The sequence below is a fragment of the Telopea speciosissima genome, chromosome 2, assembly GCF_018873765.1.
Source record: "Telopea speciosissima isolate NSW1024214 ecotype Mountain lineage chromosome 2, Tspe_v1, whole genome shotgun sequence".
Taxonomy (NCBI): Eukaryota; Viridiplantae; Streptophyta; class Magnoliopsida; order Proteales; family Proteaceae; genus Telopea; species Telopea speciosissima.
Genome location: NC_057917.1, coordinates 60148142 through 60165440, shown reverse-complemented (window position 1 = coordinate 60165440; position 17299 = coordinate 60148142). Strand labels below are relative to the sequence as shown.

General features: G+C 38.9%; 1 protein-coding gene across 1 annotated transcript; it reads right to left on the bottom strand.

Moving 5' to 3' along the window:
• LOC122650941 lies at positions 1-17290 on the bottom strand. The gene is made up of 5 exons (XM_043844299.1): positions 17220-17290; positions 15064-15251; positions 3429-4202; positions 788-1002; positions 1-640 (listed from the first exon to the last, which is right to left on the bottom strand). The coding sequence occupies exons 2-5, from the start codon at positions 15235-15237 to the stop codon at positions 1-3; spliced, it is 1803 nt and encodes a 600-aa protein (XP_043700234.1). The 5' UTR covers positions 15238-15251; positions 17220-17290.
• Positions 17291-17299: the final 9 nt, after the last annotated feature.

Sequence of the window (17299 nt, the reverse complement as noted above, 5' to 3'; positions counted from 1 at the left end):
TCAGGGCCTTCTTGATGTTCTCCTTTCATGAATGAATTTGGTTGGATCCAATGTTTCATCTTCAATACCTACATTGCCATTGTTTATGACTCTTTCCTCAAGTAGATTTTGCTTCTCTTCACTCTCCACATCTAGACTTGATCTGTCTATCTCTGCTTTAACATGAGCGTGTGAGCTGTCCTCATCCAATGATTTATAAGGTGCAAGACTAAGCAGTATCTTTGCTGCAACATTTTCGGATATCTCTTCAATTGTTGCTTCATTCTTGGGTTCCTCATTACTTCTTGTCACTACTGGTTGCTTATGACTTGCAACAGTTTCAGGGTTTCCATTTGAGCAATTACTGTGGTCCATGTGGTTGGCTTCAGAATCTGAAATAGAAGATGCATGGGAAGTCTCAATGCTGTTTCTCAACCAAACTGATTCTTTAAGTTCTGATTGAACTCCTCCTGTTTTGACTTTGTTCATATGAATGGGCTCAGCACATTCACCAACCAATTTGGGGCTACTGCTGATAGTTAAAGTGCTAAGATTGCCATCATTACAAACATCAACACCATGTGATTCTATGCTGTTGCTCCCATGACTCGAGATATTCAGATTGTTACTCCCACCATCATCACTTGTTTGGGAGGTTAAGCTGAAGAATCACGAGTTTTGCATCCCAGAAACTGAATTAGTTTCTAGGGAAGTTGACGTTCGGACGCAGTGGAGGTCCTTGGAGTCGTAATGCAGAGATTTAGACGATGAAATTTGAGGACAAACGGTAAGTTGTGCTGATAGTAACTCTTCACCAGTGGAATCTTTCTGTTGGTGGTGTTTATCCTTTTTCAAATCAGGTGTCAGAAAACTGCTACCAATTTCTGTAGGTTGATATATCTGAGGAGAAGCTAAATCAATGCATCCTTTGGCCAGCTCAAGAGTACTCCCAACATGTTCTCTGGGTTTGGAAGACACTGAATCAAGAGAGTTAAATCTTTGAGCTGTAACTACCAATGATCCCTGCAAGAGGAAAATTTGAGCAGAAAAATGGCATTAGCATGAGTCAGCTAAGATGAACAAACACCACTTTAACAACTACTGGCCATTAAACGAGTCATTAGTGAAGTCTCAACAAGGTAAATGCCTGCGTAGGCGGCTTGGAGCAGGAAAGGGAGAAACAAATACTTCCTTTCAGGACAATACTTTTGGTACACACTTCCTCTCTCAGGACAATACTTTTGGCACACGTAGGAACTGATGCCCAGACCCCCAGAGGGCCCATCAAGGAGGGTCATTTAGTTCTATTTTAAAAGTTAATGGTCATACGATGAGCTTATCAATAGTTTGTAAACTTGTCAGTTACGATAATTTCTCTACACCTCTAATGCAGTAGATTGGATGCATCTGACCTGGTTTGTGGCCTAGGAAATAATGGGTTTTCTAATCTCCTAACAGAATAACTCTAGCAGAAGTCAGAATAATATGATACAGGGTTAGGGACAGAACAGAAACAGAGAAGTCTCAGCAGTTAGAGTTAAACAGATCAGAATGAGCTCAAATTTTTGTTGATAGATTTGTTTTGCTTACAGAACAGTTGTGCAAAATATTATCAGAATAAGATCATAGAATAGTAAGCTCTTGAAGAAACCTACTGCCATATGGAATTCTGCTAAACATAATCAGAACTGTAATAATCTCCCAGTAGGTTCAAAAATTCAGAACAAGAATTGAAGTAGATTGGACTCGGAAGTTAACTCAAACTTACAGAATATAGAAGAGCAAATAAACAGTAGCCGAATTTGAAAAATAACAGAATATAGCACAACCGTATGATAGGTTTAAGTGTTCATAGCTGACCAAGGATGAGCAAAAGAATAGAAGTTAACAGGCTATTAATCCACCTATGCCTCGCCCAGAATCCACCAGGTATATTACTGAATCCACAGCAGCTTAATTTCAGAAACACTGATCTCTGCATATTGCTAATAGTGATGGGAGGGGACCTGGAGGTCTTTACATATATTTATAGTATTCCTATATCAAAATTGTCTTGTGAAAGGATAATGTCAATCCTCATTCGAAAAGATTAGAGAATACTAAATTCTAATCTGTCCCAAATACTTGAACAGGACTGGATTTAAATAATCCTAATCCAGCCTAGCTAATAACAATAGAAATAATAATAATAATAAGACAGCAAAAGCCCCCACGATTTGGACTGGAGAGATTCCTGATGTGACCAGGAATCTGGAATCAGAAACTGGACATAACTTGAAACCTCCAGCTGTAATGGATGTCAGATCTGCTGGCAGATTTTCTGGTCTTCTTCCTCCTTTGGTACTGCTGCTGATACCTTTCTTCCACATCAGGAGATCTCCCAGGGAAGTTGGCTCCTTCCAGTCCTCTCAAGCAATTCAAATTACCAACAACTCAACCTTTTCTCAACTAAATGGGGTTGGCTACGAAAGTACCAGTTGATAGAAAAACCAGAGGAAATTAGTCATCTTTTAACAGCAAGTACCCACGATCCCAATGCTATCAGAAGGGATAACAGATCCTTGGCAATACAACAAGATCATCATAACCTTATCCCATAATAGACAAGTAAAAAAAGGGCAGGGGGGGAGGCATTGGGGGTAAACGGAACTCTAGGGCATTGTCCCTTATTAGCTATGTACCGTTTCTTAACTGCCCAACATTCTGCTCTATGTCTCGAGATGGTATAATACAACAATAACAATCACATCATTATGGTTCAACAGATCCTCGGCAGTCTGATGGCTAAATGAATGGTAAGATAGAATCATTATTTGAAAAATTATGCATTAGACAGATAATGTGACTGAAAATATATAAGGATAGAAATGATCACTCATATGCACATTCTGAATGATACGAATGCAGAGAGGATAGAGTAGCAAACTAAATCAAAGGTCCTATAAAGAATTTATACGCCGACTGGCAGAAAAAAGTAATATTCCAAACAGAAGATGTCAAATGTTGTTTGCTACACACCATGTATGGTAACTAAAAGGAACTTGGGGTGCCTGTCCTGTACCGTGCACATATTATGGCCAGTAATCCATCAAAACATTCTGTCCATTAAATAGGTAACTAAATGAATGGACAAACTCAACAAACTTTATCAGAAGATCCCAGCAACTCATTGATGGACTAGTTAATTATTACACCTATTTCCTTCGGTTGTTCTTTAGTTCCAGATTTCACAGTTCAATGATCGAGTTACAGTGCATGGGATATTCTGGAGGCAGCCTGCTTGATTAATTCTTCGCATTGATAGGCTACCCATGGTTGAAAAGTCCCATCATGGACCTAAAAATACCCCTTCATTGGAAATTCATGTGGAATAGAGAAAAGAACCATGCAACATAATTCATTTTAAATTGTCAACTTATAGGTCATATGCAATGAGATCAATACATAACCTGACGCAAGTGCACAAGCTTTCCTGCTTGGTGATTGGATGAAAGGATTGGTTCCACATTAATGGAAGGGTTCCCAACTGCAGGCAGATCATTCCATAGAAAATTACGAAGTATGTTCTTATGAAAACCTTCCTGTAGACTATAAATTCCAGAAGAGCACTTGTTCATATCAATTCCATAACTTTTGCTTTCTTGAGCTCGGACACAATCTTGATGCATCTGCTGCATTGATTCTGCAAGTGTACTGAAGTCTTTATCTGGATCTCTCCGCTTCAAACTTAGAGAATCTGCATGAGGAACAGATAAATTGCTTTCCCTGAATGAGACCTCATTTGTTTTTGTTCCTTCGAGCAAATTGGTATTAGAAAGCATTGCATAACTGTTTGCTTCAACCTTAGACTCAGAATCTTCCAAGTAGTCTTCTGGGGGCCTTTCAAGATCAATTTCTATTCTGGGTTTGGTCTGACCACTGGGAAATTCTTTTACTTCAGTGGCATTCATCCATGTCAATGTTTTTGGACCACAACCCGTAACCTCTTGGACTGCACAAATAGGGTTCAAGGAAAGAATAGTTGATCCAGCCCTACAAGCTTGAGTAGAAATACAGGATGGCCTTAAATGTTTTTTCTCCCCAACTGCACCATGAAGCTGACCATTGTGAACAGAAACGTTGTTGGAACTAAATGTTAACAATTGGACATGGACATCAATTCTTTGCGTTATTTCTTGCATTGCCAATTTTTGGATACTGTACAGCTTGTGCAGTGCCTGAACCTGAAGATGATAGACAACAATTCAGAAGGTTAAAAGTATTTGACTAGGAGTCCTAAATAATATTTGAAACATTTTGGAAGATGATAAAACTGACAATAAAATGTTTACTTTTTTTCATTGTCCATTCACACCTTCAATTTGTTTATCACTCCTTACTAGGGAATTCATTAGTTTCAGATGTACATGTTCAAACCATCTCAATTGACTTTCTCTCATCAAATCAACCACTGAATGTGTTTCTTATCTATATATAGCTCAACTAGATATATTGATAGGGTTAAAGATACAATGGAGCAGTAACTAGCTTGAGAACAATTGAAGAGACAACGAGTTTCAAATAAACAATGTGATGCAGATCCTGAGACAGTCTAACAGGTTAAGTTCTGCAAGATAGCTGAACCAGGCAATTTGTTTTATCCCAGCTTTATCCCACAAAAAGAAGCTTCCTAAGTATGTTCCATGGACCTCACCAATGGAAGAGAATCTTAAAACTGGAAAGAGGGAAGCAATTAAAATTGTAGGGAAATTGATTTCACAATACTGACCATTGAATTTATTCAATTTTAGAAACTAAGGTATTTTCTTACTTTGGGTTCAATCCTTTTGTTTGAAGTCCGGTTTGAGCCCAGTCAAGCGCTCTTGAGAACATTGCTGTTCCAGCATATTGATAGCATCTAAAATCAGGAAAATTGTAATATTTTTGTGCTTCTCACTAAATTTGAAAATACTACCTTCGCTGATATTAGAGCCAATTGGGCTTACATGTTTGTATTGTGTTCCCCTTGGCCTCAAATAGAAAGTAATGTATGTTCACTTCTTGTTGAGGTGTTCCCTCACTGCTTTATAATAAATCCCCACTTACCCAGGGGGGGGGGGGAAATAGTTTTAGTTTGGGTCAGTTACGGTTTTAGTCTTCGTCATATTCTGGTTGTGATTTGTCTTCGCTTTATTCTCAAATGTATATGTTGATCCAAAATACTATCCTCGTAACTTATTTTTTACCTTATTTTTCTGGGGGGTCAAAACTTGCTCATTTTGCTTGATTTTGTTCTCATTTTAAAGGTTTTTTGGTTACCTAAATCCAAGGGTATACGAAATACTCCATGATTTTCCGATTAAAGCTTTATGATCTTTTGCACTGCAACACGGAGATTTTCTTCATGTGAAGGTGTGATGCTTTCAATCCATTCTAGGTGTGATTTTAGAAAACTTATAGGTGTGATGCTGGTCTGCTCCATCCTTCTTCTTTTATTCCCTACTTTATTGCTGACATCGCACTTAGCACATTGCAAACACCATCCTTATCCTTTAATTACCCTAAAACTTGATTAACATCAATTAATCCTTTCAAATGATTCCATTATTCTACCTTTATAACTTAGTTTCCCTAGACCATTTCTTCAAAGAATAGTCCTAAATACTCCATCTTTTCATGTCCACAAATTCTAGGTTAAACCTATGGTATGTTTTTATGCTTACACCAAGGGTCCAAGTTGGGCCAACATACCTTAGGATTGGTTATGGATGAGTTGAATAGGAACACAGATAGTAAGTCACATAGGTTCTTTTTATGGTTAGTACATAGTTTTAATCATAAGACTAAAGAGGGATAAGTATTAAATATGAAGGGATGCTGCAGATCAAATGGTTTTAAGATAAGCCATATAGGTTAGATGGTTATTTTTAAGAGGAGACGTTGAAATGTCCTTGCTTCAAAAGAAAGAAAAAAAGAGGTTAAAATGTTTCCCATCAAACTACAAGTCTACAACAGGATATATCCTACTGACCAAATCATGCATTGGAGCAGAATGGAATTGTCGGAGCATTAAGTTAGGAGAACTTGAAATTTTGGAGCATGATTATCGTGCTCGTGTGTTTATAGGATAATTAGAAGCATTCTCAATAGTTAGGTTACATTGTAGGACCATTTTTTAATCTAAACAGAGACTTTACACTTCTTTTTTTTTTTTTTTTGTGGGGGGGAGAGGGGCGTTGAAGTTATTTATTCACAAGTAGTTTTTTACTTTTTATGTCCATACTCCATTTTACAGTAAAATATATGGTCTTTTTTTTACCCCTAAAGGAACAGAAAAAATATATTAATAAGAAAAAAACAGAGGATACAAAATTAATGTCTGGGCATACCTGGACGAATACAAAAACAAAAGAGGAGAACCCCACCTTCGGCATTGCCATCAGCAGGGAGAAACCAACTCAACCAAAAAGCAAAATCTAGGTAAACAGAAATCTGGGTTACCCTAGCATCTATTCTTAAATCTTCTTTGATATGGAAAGTGAAATTTGAAATTGTGAAAAGTATGGTCATCTTGTATAATGTTTTGGTATGTACTTATTTGGTCCTCTTATGTAATCGTTTAGTAAAATTAGATAAGTGAAAATATTGTTTGGGTTACTAGTAGTTATGTTTTAAGGGTAGTTTGGGAACTAGCCTATTGACTAGTTGCCTTAATATGTAATTTCTATCTTTTTACCTTTTTACTCTTTACCTCCTTAGGGAGGTGTATGTAATTCTATTATTTCTATTAGTGAATCAATATAGGTGTGGAAAGATCTCTCTCACACACAACACATTACAACCGAATCATTCTCCTTCTCTTCCTCTTGTCTCCAAACTTCTCCTTCTCTCTTCTTTTTCCTTCTCCATCTTCTTCCTCCCTATTACTTGTTTACTTAATCTAAAACTCAACTTGGTATCAGAGCAGGTTTGAGAGTCGTGTTTTAGCCCTTCTCCTATTCTTTTTCTTCTCTTTGAAACCCTAAGATACAAAGGGGTTCAAGGAGAAGATCCCTATGTAAAAGGATTACTGAAAGAGCATGGAATAGGTTCGATTTGACCTATTTGTGTGGTTGAAGCTGCTGTTGGAACTCTGTTGCAGCTCCCTTATGGTTTTGTAGCCCTTACAGCCACTGCAGAAATTTCCGCCAGCCAGAAGTTGCAGTCCTTGTTTCTCTCTCATTTCACATGGGTTTCAGCCTTGGAATGGCTCTTTGGAATCGCCCAAGGGTGCTTATCAGGCCCCTTAAGTCCCTTCTTGCAGCTTGAAGAATCTATTGGAACTTTTTCAGTTTTTTATGGAACCTCTGTTCTGCCCAAGTAAACCGAGACTGCACTTCTTCTGTGTTTTTTGTATTTGGGCTGCCCTATGCTGCTTTCTTGGTTGAAGAATGATAATGGCCATCTTGTTTGAGATCTTGGAGCTCTTTTTAAGTTTGTATTCCCTCTTGGAAAGTGTAAAGGACCAGCCTATATCTGTGTTCTTCCTTGCTGGGATTCCTGTTTTGTATTGGATTCTTCTATTTGGGTTGAGTGTGTACTCCCCAACTGCTGTTTGTTATCTGTTTTATGGTCAAGTGCTCTTTCCCATATAATATGGTTGATACACCCACATCTGAGGTTGGTTCGGCTGCTTCACAGCCCCTTCCCACAGCTCCTCCAGTTGTTTATGAGAGCATACCTACACAGATATCCTTTGTGAAGCTTGATGGTACCAACTACTTGGACTGGTCACACTCTGTGAGGCTGTCACTCAAGAGTAAAAGAAAAATGGGATACATTACAGGCACCATTACAGCTCCAGAGCCTGGTTCACCTACCTATGATCAATGGGAGGCCGACAATTCTACAGTAATGACATGGTTAATCTTCTCCATGACTTCTGAGATTGGACGAAGGTTTATCAGAAAGGAAACTGCCAAGGCAATCTGGGACAGTGTCTCCCAGACTATTGACAGAGTGGGTGACTCTGCCAAGGTCTATTAGCTTCACCAGAAGATTAACTCCATGAGGCAGGGTGACAGGACCATTTCTGAGTACTACAATGCCTTTCTTACCCTGTTAGAAGAATATAACCACTACAGGGATCTCCATTTGAAGGATCCAGAGGATGAAGCTAAGGTATACCGGACTCTTGAAAAGGAGCGTGTCTTCACTCTGCTTGGGGGTCTGAACCTTGACTATGAGCCCATCAGGCTTCAGATCTTAGGCCGGTCTCCCTTTCCATCTCTTAGTGAGGTGTGTAGTTACTTACAGAGTTAGGAGACTCGGCGTGTTGCTATGGAACCAGCTCCAGTATCCTCTCTTGAGAGGTCAGCTCTCAACTTTAGTTCTTCCAGAGACACGCGTGGAGGTGGTAGAGGCCCAAGGCCTAACCGTGAGGTAGCCAACACAGTGGAGACAATTGGTGCCAGTGGAGTTGGTAGGGACAAGTTTAAATGTGATCATTGTGGGAGAACTGGACATACCAAGGATAGGTGTTGGTCTCTCATGGTCGTCCTCCTGGCACACGTGGTCGTGGTGGCCGTAGAGGGGGAGCTCGAGCTCATTCAGTGATGACTGAGGCAGATACTACACAGGATGACTCCACCTTTATGGATACAATGGTCCGCAGGGTCATGTCACATCTTAGCATATCTCCTACTGCAGCCAGCTCCTCATCATCCTTAGCCTTACAGGTCTCCACCTCAACCCCTACTACAACCCAGTCTTGGGTCATTGACTCTGGTGCCACCGACCACATAACTGGTACGTCCCATAATTATGATACATATACCATTTGCTCTGGTAAGGATAAGGTTAGGATAGTTGATGGCTCCCTATCCTCCACATCTGGCAAGGGTAGCATTCCTGTCACCTCTTCTATTTCTCTTACTTCAATTCTTCATGTCCCTAACCTTGTAGTTAATCTTTTATCTGTGAGTCACCTGACTAAATCTTTGAACTGTTGTCACTTTTTTCCCTTCTCACTATATTTTTCAGGATTTGGTAACGAAGAGGATTATTGGTAGTGGACGTGAGGAGCAAGGCCTTTATCTTTTTGACCCTTTTTTGCCCACAACTCAGTCTTATGTGTGTGGAAGTACTAATAGTAGTTCAGTGAAGTCTGTTATGTTATGGCATCGTCGTCTTGGCCATCCATCTTTTGTTGTAATAAGGAAACAATTACCTCACTTATTTTCTTCTGTTGCTTCTTCTCATGTTTTTCAATGTGAACCGTGTATGTTTGCCAAACATTGCCATTCTTCTTATCCATATCATGGTAATAGAACTGCTGCTCCTTTCCATATTGTGCATACTGATATTTGGGGACCTTCCCCTACTACCTCTTTATTTGGCCATCATTACTTTATGTCATTTGTTGATGATTTTTCTCGTGCTACTTGGACTGTTCTTATGAAACATAAAAGTGATGTTTGTGAGGCATTTCAAACCTTTTATCAGATGATTCTTACTCAGTTTAACACCCGAATCAAAACTGTTTTGTCTGATAAAGGGGGAGAATACATGTTTGGTGGTCTCCAAACCTTCTTTGCTAATAATGGCATTATCCATCAGCTAGCGTGTGTTGACACACCCCAACAAAATGGGGCTGTTGAGAGGAAAAATCGTCATTTATTGGAAGTTACCCGTAGCCTCCTGTTTGGCATGCATGTCCCCAAGACCTTCTGGTCTGCTGCCCTTCTCACTGCCTCCTTTCTCATCAACCGCATGCCTACCAAACTTCTTGATTTCAAATCTCCCTTGGACATCTTATCTCCCAAAGTTTCTGCTTTCTCTCTTCCTCCTAAAGTCTTTGGGTGTGTTTGTTACGTGCATGTCCACAAATCAGCACGCATTAAACTTGACCCCAAACCCCTCAAGTGTCTATTCCTTGGGTATTCTCCTACTACCAAGGGTTACAAGTGCTATCACCCTTCTTCCCGTCGGTGTCTTATTTCTAAGGATGTCACCTTCCTTGAATCTGTTCCTTTCTTTGCCCCTTCTCAACATCCTCTTCAAGGGGAGAAGTGTGGAAGTGAAGAGGCTGCTGAGTTCCTTCATTCTCCTCTCCCTATCTCTCCTTTTCTATTTAACATTGGAACACATAAGACTGTGGATGTGGCAAATACTGGTGATCAATCAGGTGTGAATACAGAATTGGTGGTTGCAAGTGGCTCTGGTAAGGAGAAAGATTACTACATTACATACAAAAAGGGTGAAGGCTTGCATAACCAAGGAAAGCAGACCTACCAAGAGTCCTCTTTGGATCCAGATCCACATCTTGAGATTCATTCTTCTCAATCAGGTGACATCCCTTCTCCTCCATCTGATTTAGATCTTCCTATTGCTGTTAGAAAGGGGAAAAGAGCTTGTACTAATCCCATAGCCAGTTTGTCTCCTATGATGCTCTTTCTCCCACAAGTATTGCCTTTATTACTGCTCTCTCTACAGCTTCTATTCCCAGGAATGTTACTGATGCTATGTCTGACCCAAAGTGGAGACAAGCTATGTCTGAGGAGATGATGGCCCTTGAGAAGAATGGTACTTGGCAATTGGTGGACCTTCCCAAGGGACGTGTCCCAGTTGGATGCAGATGGGTCTATACAATCAAGTATAAATCTGATGGCAGTGTTGAAAGATACAAAGCAAGGTTGGTTGCAAAAGGGTACAGTCAAGTCTATGGGATTGACTATCAGGAGACATTTGCTCCTGTGGCCAAGCACAATTCTATAAGAGTCCTCTTATCTTTGGCTGTCAATAATGATTGGCCATTATATCAGTTAGATGTGAAAAATGCTTGTCTTCATGGTGAATTGGAAGAAGAAGTGTACATGCAAACCCCTCCAAGCTTCAAAATGCCTTCAGCTGAAGGGAAAGTGTGCCTCCTCAAGAAGGCACTATATGGTCTCAAACAATCACCCAAGGCATGGATTGAGCGCTTCCGACAGGCTATTCTGAAGAATGGGTATTCCCAGAGTCAAGCTGATCACACTCTCTTTACCAAGCGGGGCAATAGTACTATCACAGCCCTCATTGTATATGTTGATGATATTGTGGTCACAGGGGATGATATAACTGAGATAGGTAAACTGAAAAACTACCTGGCACAGCAGTTTAAGATCAAAGATCTGGGCCCCTTGAGGTACTTCTTAGGAATTGAAGTATCAAGGACCAAGAAAGGAATCAACATATGTCAACGGAAGTTTGTTCTTGATTTGTTGACAAAGACAGGGATGTTAGGCTGCAAACCAACAAATTCTCCCATTGAGCAGAATCATAAACTGGGAGAAGATTGTGGTTCTCCTTTGGTTGATGCGGGAAAGTACCAAAGGCTAGTAGGGAAGCTTATCTATCTTGCTATGACTCGCCCAGATATCTCCTATGCAGTGGGAGTGGTGAGCCAATTCATGCATGCTCCCAAGAGTGGCCACTTGGATGCTGTGTATCGCATTCTTAGGTATTTGAAGTCTTCTTCAGGGAAAGGACTGTTGTATGCCAGACACAATCACTTGAGAGTGGAAGGCTTCACTGATGCTGATTGGGCTGGCTCCATTACAGACAGGAGATCTACCTCCGGCTATTGTACCTTTGTGGGAGGTAATTTGGTTACTTGGAGAAGCAAAAAACAATATGTTGTAGCCAGATCCAGTGCAGAGGCAGAATTTCAAGCTTTGGCTCATGGTGTTTGTGAACTCATATGGTTGAAAAGGCTTGTTCAGTAACTGGGATTTGATACTGAAGGCCTTATGAGACTCCACTGTGACCATGGTACAAAATTTCGCGATATATCGGCGATATATCACGAAATTTCGGTAATTTCGGTAGGGCCTAGACGAGATGTGAAGGCGAAACCAAAAAAGACAAAATTTCGACGATATTTAGTAACATTTCGGGACATTTCGGCGATATACCAAAATATCGCCGAAATGTTACAAAAGACCTCACGTGACTCATTAAACCATGGTTATAAATACCATATTTCGCAATAACAATAAATATCGACCGAGAGTCAAGCGTAAGCTGTTTTTGGCCAGCTACACTCGCTTTCTTCTCCCAAACTATACCGTGGTCCACATATGTCCTTCAAACAGAGCAATGGACGCGACTCAGCGGGCCATGAGTGGGGTTGAGCCAGGAAGGCACAACAACTATTATTAGCACTTGTGAGTTGTGAGTTGTGAGTCTTGTGAGTCTTGTCTCTTGTAAGTTGTAAGTTGTGATTTCACTGATCTGTGAACTTGTGAGTTGTGAGTTGTGACTTTGTATATTGCCTATTAAAGTATTGACTAGTGAGCTATTGAGTATTGACTATTGAGTCATTGACTATTATGGAGTTTATGAGAATATGATTTACGAATTATGTCTTATGAGTTTTAATTAGTTTGTTTAAATTTCTCTTATGTCTTTAACTGTCTAATCAAGGGTCGGCAACCGTATACTGTCAATCAAGGGTGCAAGCCCAAAACACCACTTTGAGTTCATTTTTTTGCAATATGAAGGTTTAAATGTGTTTATTTAGCTTAAATAAGGGTGTCCATGAAGTATCAGGCCTAGACATGGCCAAAAATCCACCGAGATGGACTCCCAAAATATTGCAAAAAAAATGCAATATTTCGGCAAAATTTCGCCATATTTCGGATATTTTGGATATCTCGGTAGGCCCGAGATACCGATATATCACGAAATTTAATACCTTGACTATGACAACAAGGCTGCCATCAGTATTGCCCACAATCCAGTCCAACATGACCAAACTAAGCACATTGAGGTTGATAGGCACTTCATCAAGGAGAAGATAGACTCTGGCTACATTTGTACTCCTTTTGTGCAAACTGGTGATCAGCTGGCAGACATCTTCACCAAGGCTCTTGCTTTTCATCAATTTAGTGCTCTCCTAAGCAAGTTGGGAATGCATGATATATATTCTCCAGCTTGAGGGGGAGTGTTAGAGTTATTAGTAGTTATGTTTTAAGGGTAGTTTGGGAACTAGCCTGTTGACTATTTGCTTTGATATGTAATTTCTATCTTTTTACCTTTTTGCTCTTTACCTCCTTAGGGAGGTATATGTAATTCTATTATTTCTATTAGTGAATCAATATAGGTGTGGAGAGATCTCTCTCACACACAACACATTACAACCGAATCATTCTCCTTCTCTCTTCTTCTTCCTTCTCCATCTTCTTCCTCCCTATTACTTGTTTACTTAATGTAAAACCTTTTGAGTTTATGGAAGACGGAGAGATGATGTTTAACCAGAGACATTCAAGAACAGGTTCCTTGGTGTTTGTTTTTTGCTGAAGATATTATTTTGGTGTATGAGACAAGAGAACGCCAAGTTGGATTTATGAAGATCAATCTTGGAATTAAAAGGTTTTAAGATAAAAAGAACAAAAGTAACTTTAGTTACACTAAGACGGATAATGAGGTGGTGAATATTGATGAGAGGGAGATTCTGTAAAGTGATTATTTTAGGTATCTGGGCTCAATCATAAATAAAGAAAGTGATACAGAAGATGATGTTTCACAGAGAACTAAAATAGGATGGATGAAGTGGAGAGGTGTGTCCGGAGTGTTGTGTGATCCATGAAATCCTTTAACTTAAAGGAAAATTTTATAGGACAGTCTATGATGTATGGTGCGGAATGTTGGGCAATTAAGAAGTATTATATAGATAAACTCAATGTATCTGAGATGATGATGTTGAGATGGATGTGTGGCAAAACTAGGAAGGAAAAAGTAAGGAATGATCAAATTAGAGTTGATTTGGGAGTAGCTCACAATACATGATAAGCTACGACAAAGTTGTTAGAAGTGCATGTCCATGTTCAACGGAGGCCTTTAGATGCTCCAGTATGGAGGAGTGATTTGACTCAAATTGAAGGAGCTAAAGGAGCCAGGAGCAGACCTAAAATGATTCTGGGAGAAGTGGTGAGAAAAGACAGGCATAGTTTAAGCTTTGTATCGAGTATGACCTTGAGTAGAGCTGATTGGAGGGTAAGGATCCATGTAGCTGACCCATTTAGTTGGGATAAGACTGAGTTGTTGTTGTTGTTGGGGGAGAGATGATGTTTAAGAAGAGAGTGAAGGGATGTCTTTTCATGTAAATCAAGGAAAGTAAAGTCAAAATTAAATCATTTAAAGATAATTTTAGAAAGCACAATTAAAGAGAATAATTATAACGTTACATCCCTGGATAACTCATTCCATTGGAATCTCAAACAGCACTTAAAAGGCTAAATTTATGTGAAATACAGCTCTCCATCTAGTAATCAATTTCAATACAAGCTAAATTGAGCCGACTTACACCAAGAGGGCACAATCCATGGTGAACCACTTTAAAACGCCAAAAGATGCCAATGGCAAAAGGCAAGTTGGGACAATAAAACAATTCCTTTGGTCTAAAATGCCAACAGACAAATGGCAGGCTACTGGCTACCTCATTATCCAATGATAATCACAAAGAAAAGTTTGCCATAACAACAAGGTACATAAGAAAAAAGAGCCAGCAATGTGGTATAAAATGGAAATTGGAGCCAAAAATTGCCATGCTGGAATGGTATTGTGAAAAAGTTGCAGAATGCCATATAGTCCAATGTGTCAGTTTTAGACAAAATGTTTTAACTGATGTGGTGAACCAATTTAGACTGCCAAAAGGTAATTGTGGCAGTGATATGTTCCTATTTATTGGCCAAGAAAAGGGTTAGTATACTAACTGAAACACATACTAGTTGATTTCATAATGATTAAATTTGCCATCTTATTGAGAGGGGGAAAAAAGGAGCTGACCCAGTTCTAACGTGAGTTTTCAACTATTGAAAGTATAGGTTATCTGACCACATCAGTTCAGGCATAACAGAAAGAACTAGTGCATCCAGTCCTGCTAATCAGGTGACTATTATCATAACTTAAATACCTCCTCAATATTAAACAAAGAACTCAGCAACTAAAGTCAATCTCATTCTACCTTTGGGAAATCAATGGATTAAGGAAACAAAGGGGAAAGCAAGAAAGAAATGATCAAATGTTCAATAACTTTTCTTAGTAAAACAGTGTCGGCTTGTGCTGCAAGTTAGGAACCCAAACCTGCTCCCTAAACAAAGCTTCATGCTTCCTCATTGTTTCTCGAATTTTATCAATGCTTCCCTTTGATATACTTCGTGGACAATCCTCAGGTCTAAAAATACACAAATCATTATCGATTTTCATGTTACTGTTGAAGCTTTTTGGCCCATCATTGGGTAAACTCACAGCCATCATATCTATTCGAGCATCTGGAAAATTGCATATCATTGGTATCGTGTTGTGATATTAGCATGCTGGAATTTTATAGATACAAGACAATGAGAACCTTCTAACATACTTATCTCTCATGAGAATCAATATGGACATACAATAAAGAATTGACAACATCATCCAATTTTACCCTCATTACTAAAGATGAGCTAATTAAACATATAATTGGGAATATCTACCTTTAGTATATCAATACCAAATCCGAATTGAAAATTAGTCACCAGTTAAAATGAAAATTTGGAGTTGGGGATGGCTGGAATAAGTTTTTCATTCATAACTGTAAACTCAATTCAACTCAACCTTATTCCAATTAAATGGGATTTGGCTAAATGGATTATCATTCATAACCACAAGATACTAAAAACCTAAAATTTGTATGAATTTAAGGAAAACTACCGATCTCACACACCTATCATGGCTGCAGCAGAACCATGTGACATTAAGATACGAATCAAGCTCAGAAATATTTCAGAAGGGGACCAAAGGACATCAATTCATAAGTTTGTCATTCATAATTGTAAACTCAACTCAACTCAACCTTAGCCCAACTAAATGGGATTTGGCTAAATGGATTATCATTCATAACCACAAGATACTACAAAACTAAAATTTGTATGAATTTAAGGAAAACTACTGAGCTCACACACCTATCATGGCTGCAGCAGAACCATGTGACATTAGGATATGAATCAAGCTCAGAAATATTTCAGAAGGGGACCAAAGGATATCAATTCAGAAGAAGACCAAAAGATATCAATTCATAAGAAGACCAAAAGATATCAAACACGTTATTTCCTAAACATGGCCATTATCGATGCTTGACAACTACCCCCCTCCCAAAAAAAAAGCAGATTCAATTTGCATAACACCAGAGAATGAGATAATATCTTATTCTTCCTTTAGTGCCGACAAACAACAACCTGGGAAGTTAGAATAAAGTATTCAGTAACCCCTAACTAGATGAATTCGAGTCAATCTCCAAACCAAAATATTTTCGACAGCTGATTAAAACAAATCTTAATGAGATCACTTTGTCCACAAATTTCATTTAACTATGCACCCTTTTGGATTATGACAAAAAATTATAACCCTTTTGGAGAGGAAAATGTTTATTTCCAGTTAAGCAGTCTAATCAATTAATATCTCCAAAAGAGAGAAATTGAGCCAAAACCGACATTAAAAGGGGTGGGGGGATTTATTTTAGATTCTGTCTCCTTCATTCATTCTAACAATTGCAACCTCTTAGTACCCAAAAGATATATGTCATGAATCCAAGGAGCAGGATGGATGGATTCTGGAACTGCAAATAAAATTGAGTGATCTGTCACCATAAATTCATTATATATTCATGACAAAATAATTGGTGAGAAATGCCTGTACTTTGCAAATATTCTGTTAATATACTATCCTTCAGAGAATCAATAGCATTCTCATTGGCATTTCTATGTGTACCAAAGTATGCTTATACAAAATTTCAAGGTCTATGAAAATTCCAAATTCTAAGTTAAAGGAACTTCCAAGGACTCAGCAATGCATCCAATGCCTTAAGTGATAGTGTTCCTCAAACCGTTAAAGAGGCATTGAGGGAACAACAGAAGATTTTGACTCAAGTCAAAAGGAAATATCCAACAAATAGAGCTTGAAAGTTCAGCAATCAAATTTAAATATCCAAGAAATCTGTTGATATCAAGTTCTACAGTCCTGCAAGCCACAGCATAAGAAGAGAGGGAATAGGGAGCAGTGAACACAGGAACTAGTTGTGTCAAGCTTGCAGATGAGCATCCACAAACAGTGATAAAGACAGTGAGATCACAAGAGAGCAGTAGATCAAACATCCAAATCACATGAGAAGTAATTTTTCATCTGTAAATCCAACACTACATTTAACTACGAAAAAAGCAAATGTTCAAGCAAACAAATCAGAGTGATAAATGATAACACAATACCGAATCCAACGCCTGGTCGTCCATAAGAAAGCACTGTTGCAGAGCTTTGTGGATGAAACAACAGTAGATAGCGAGTTGTT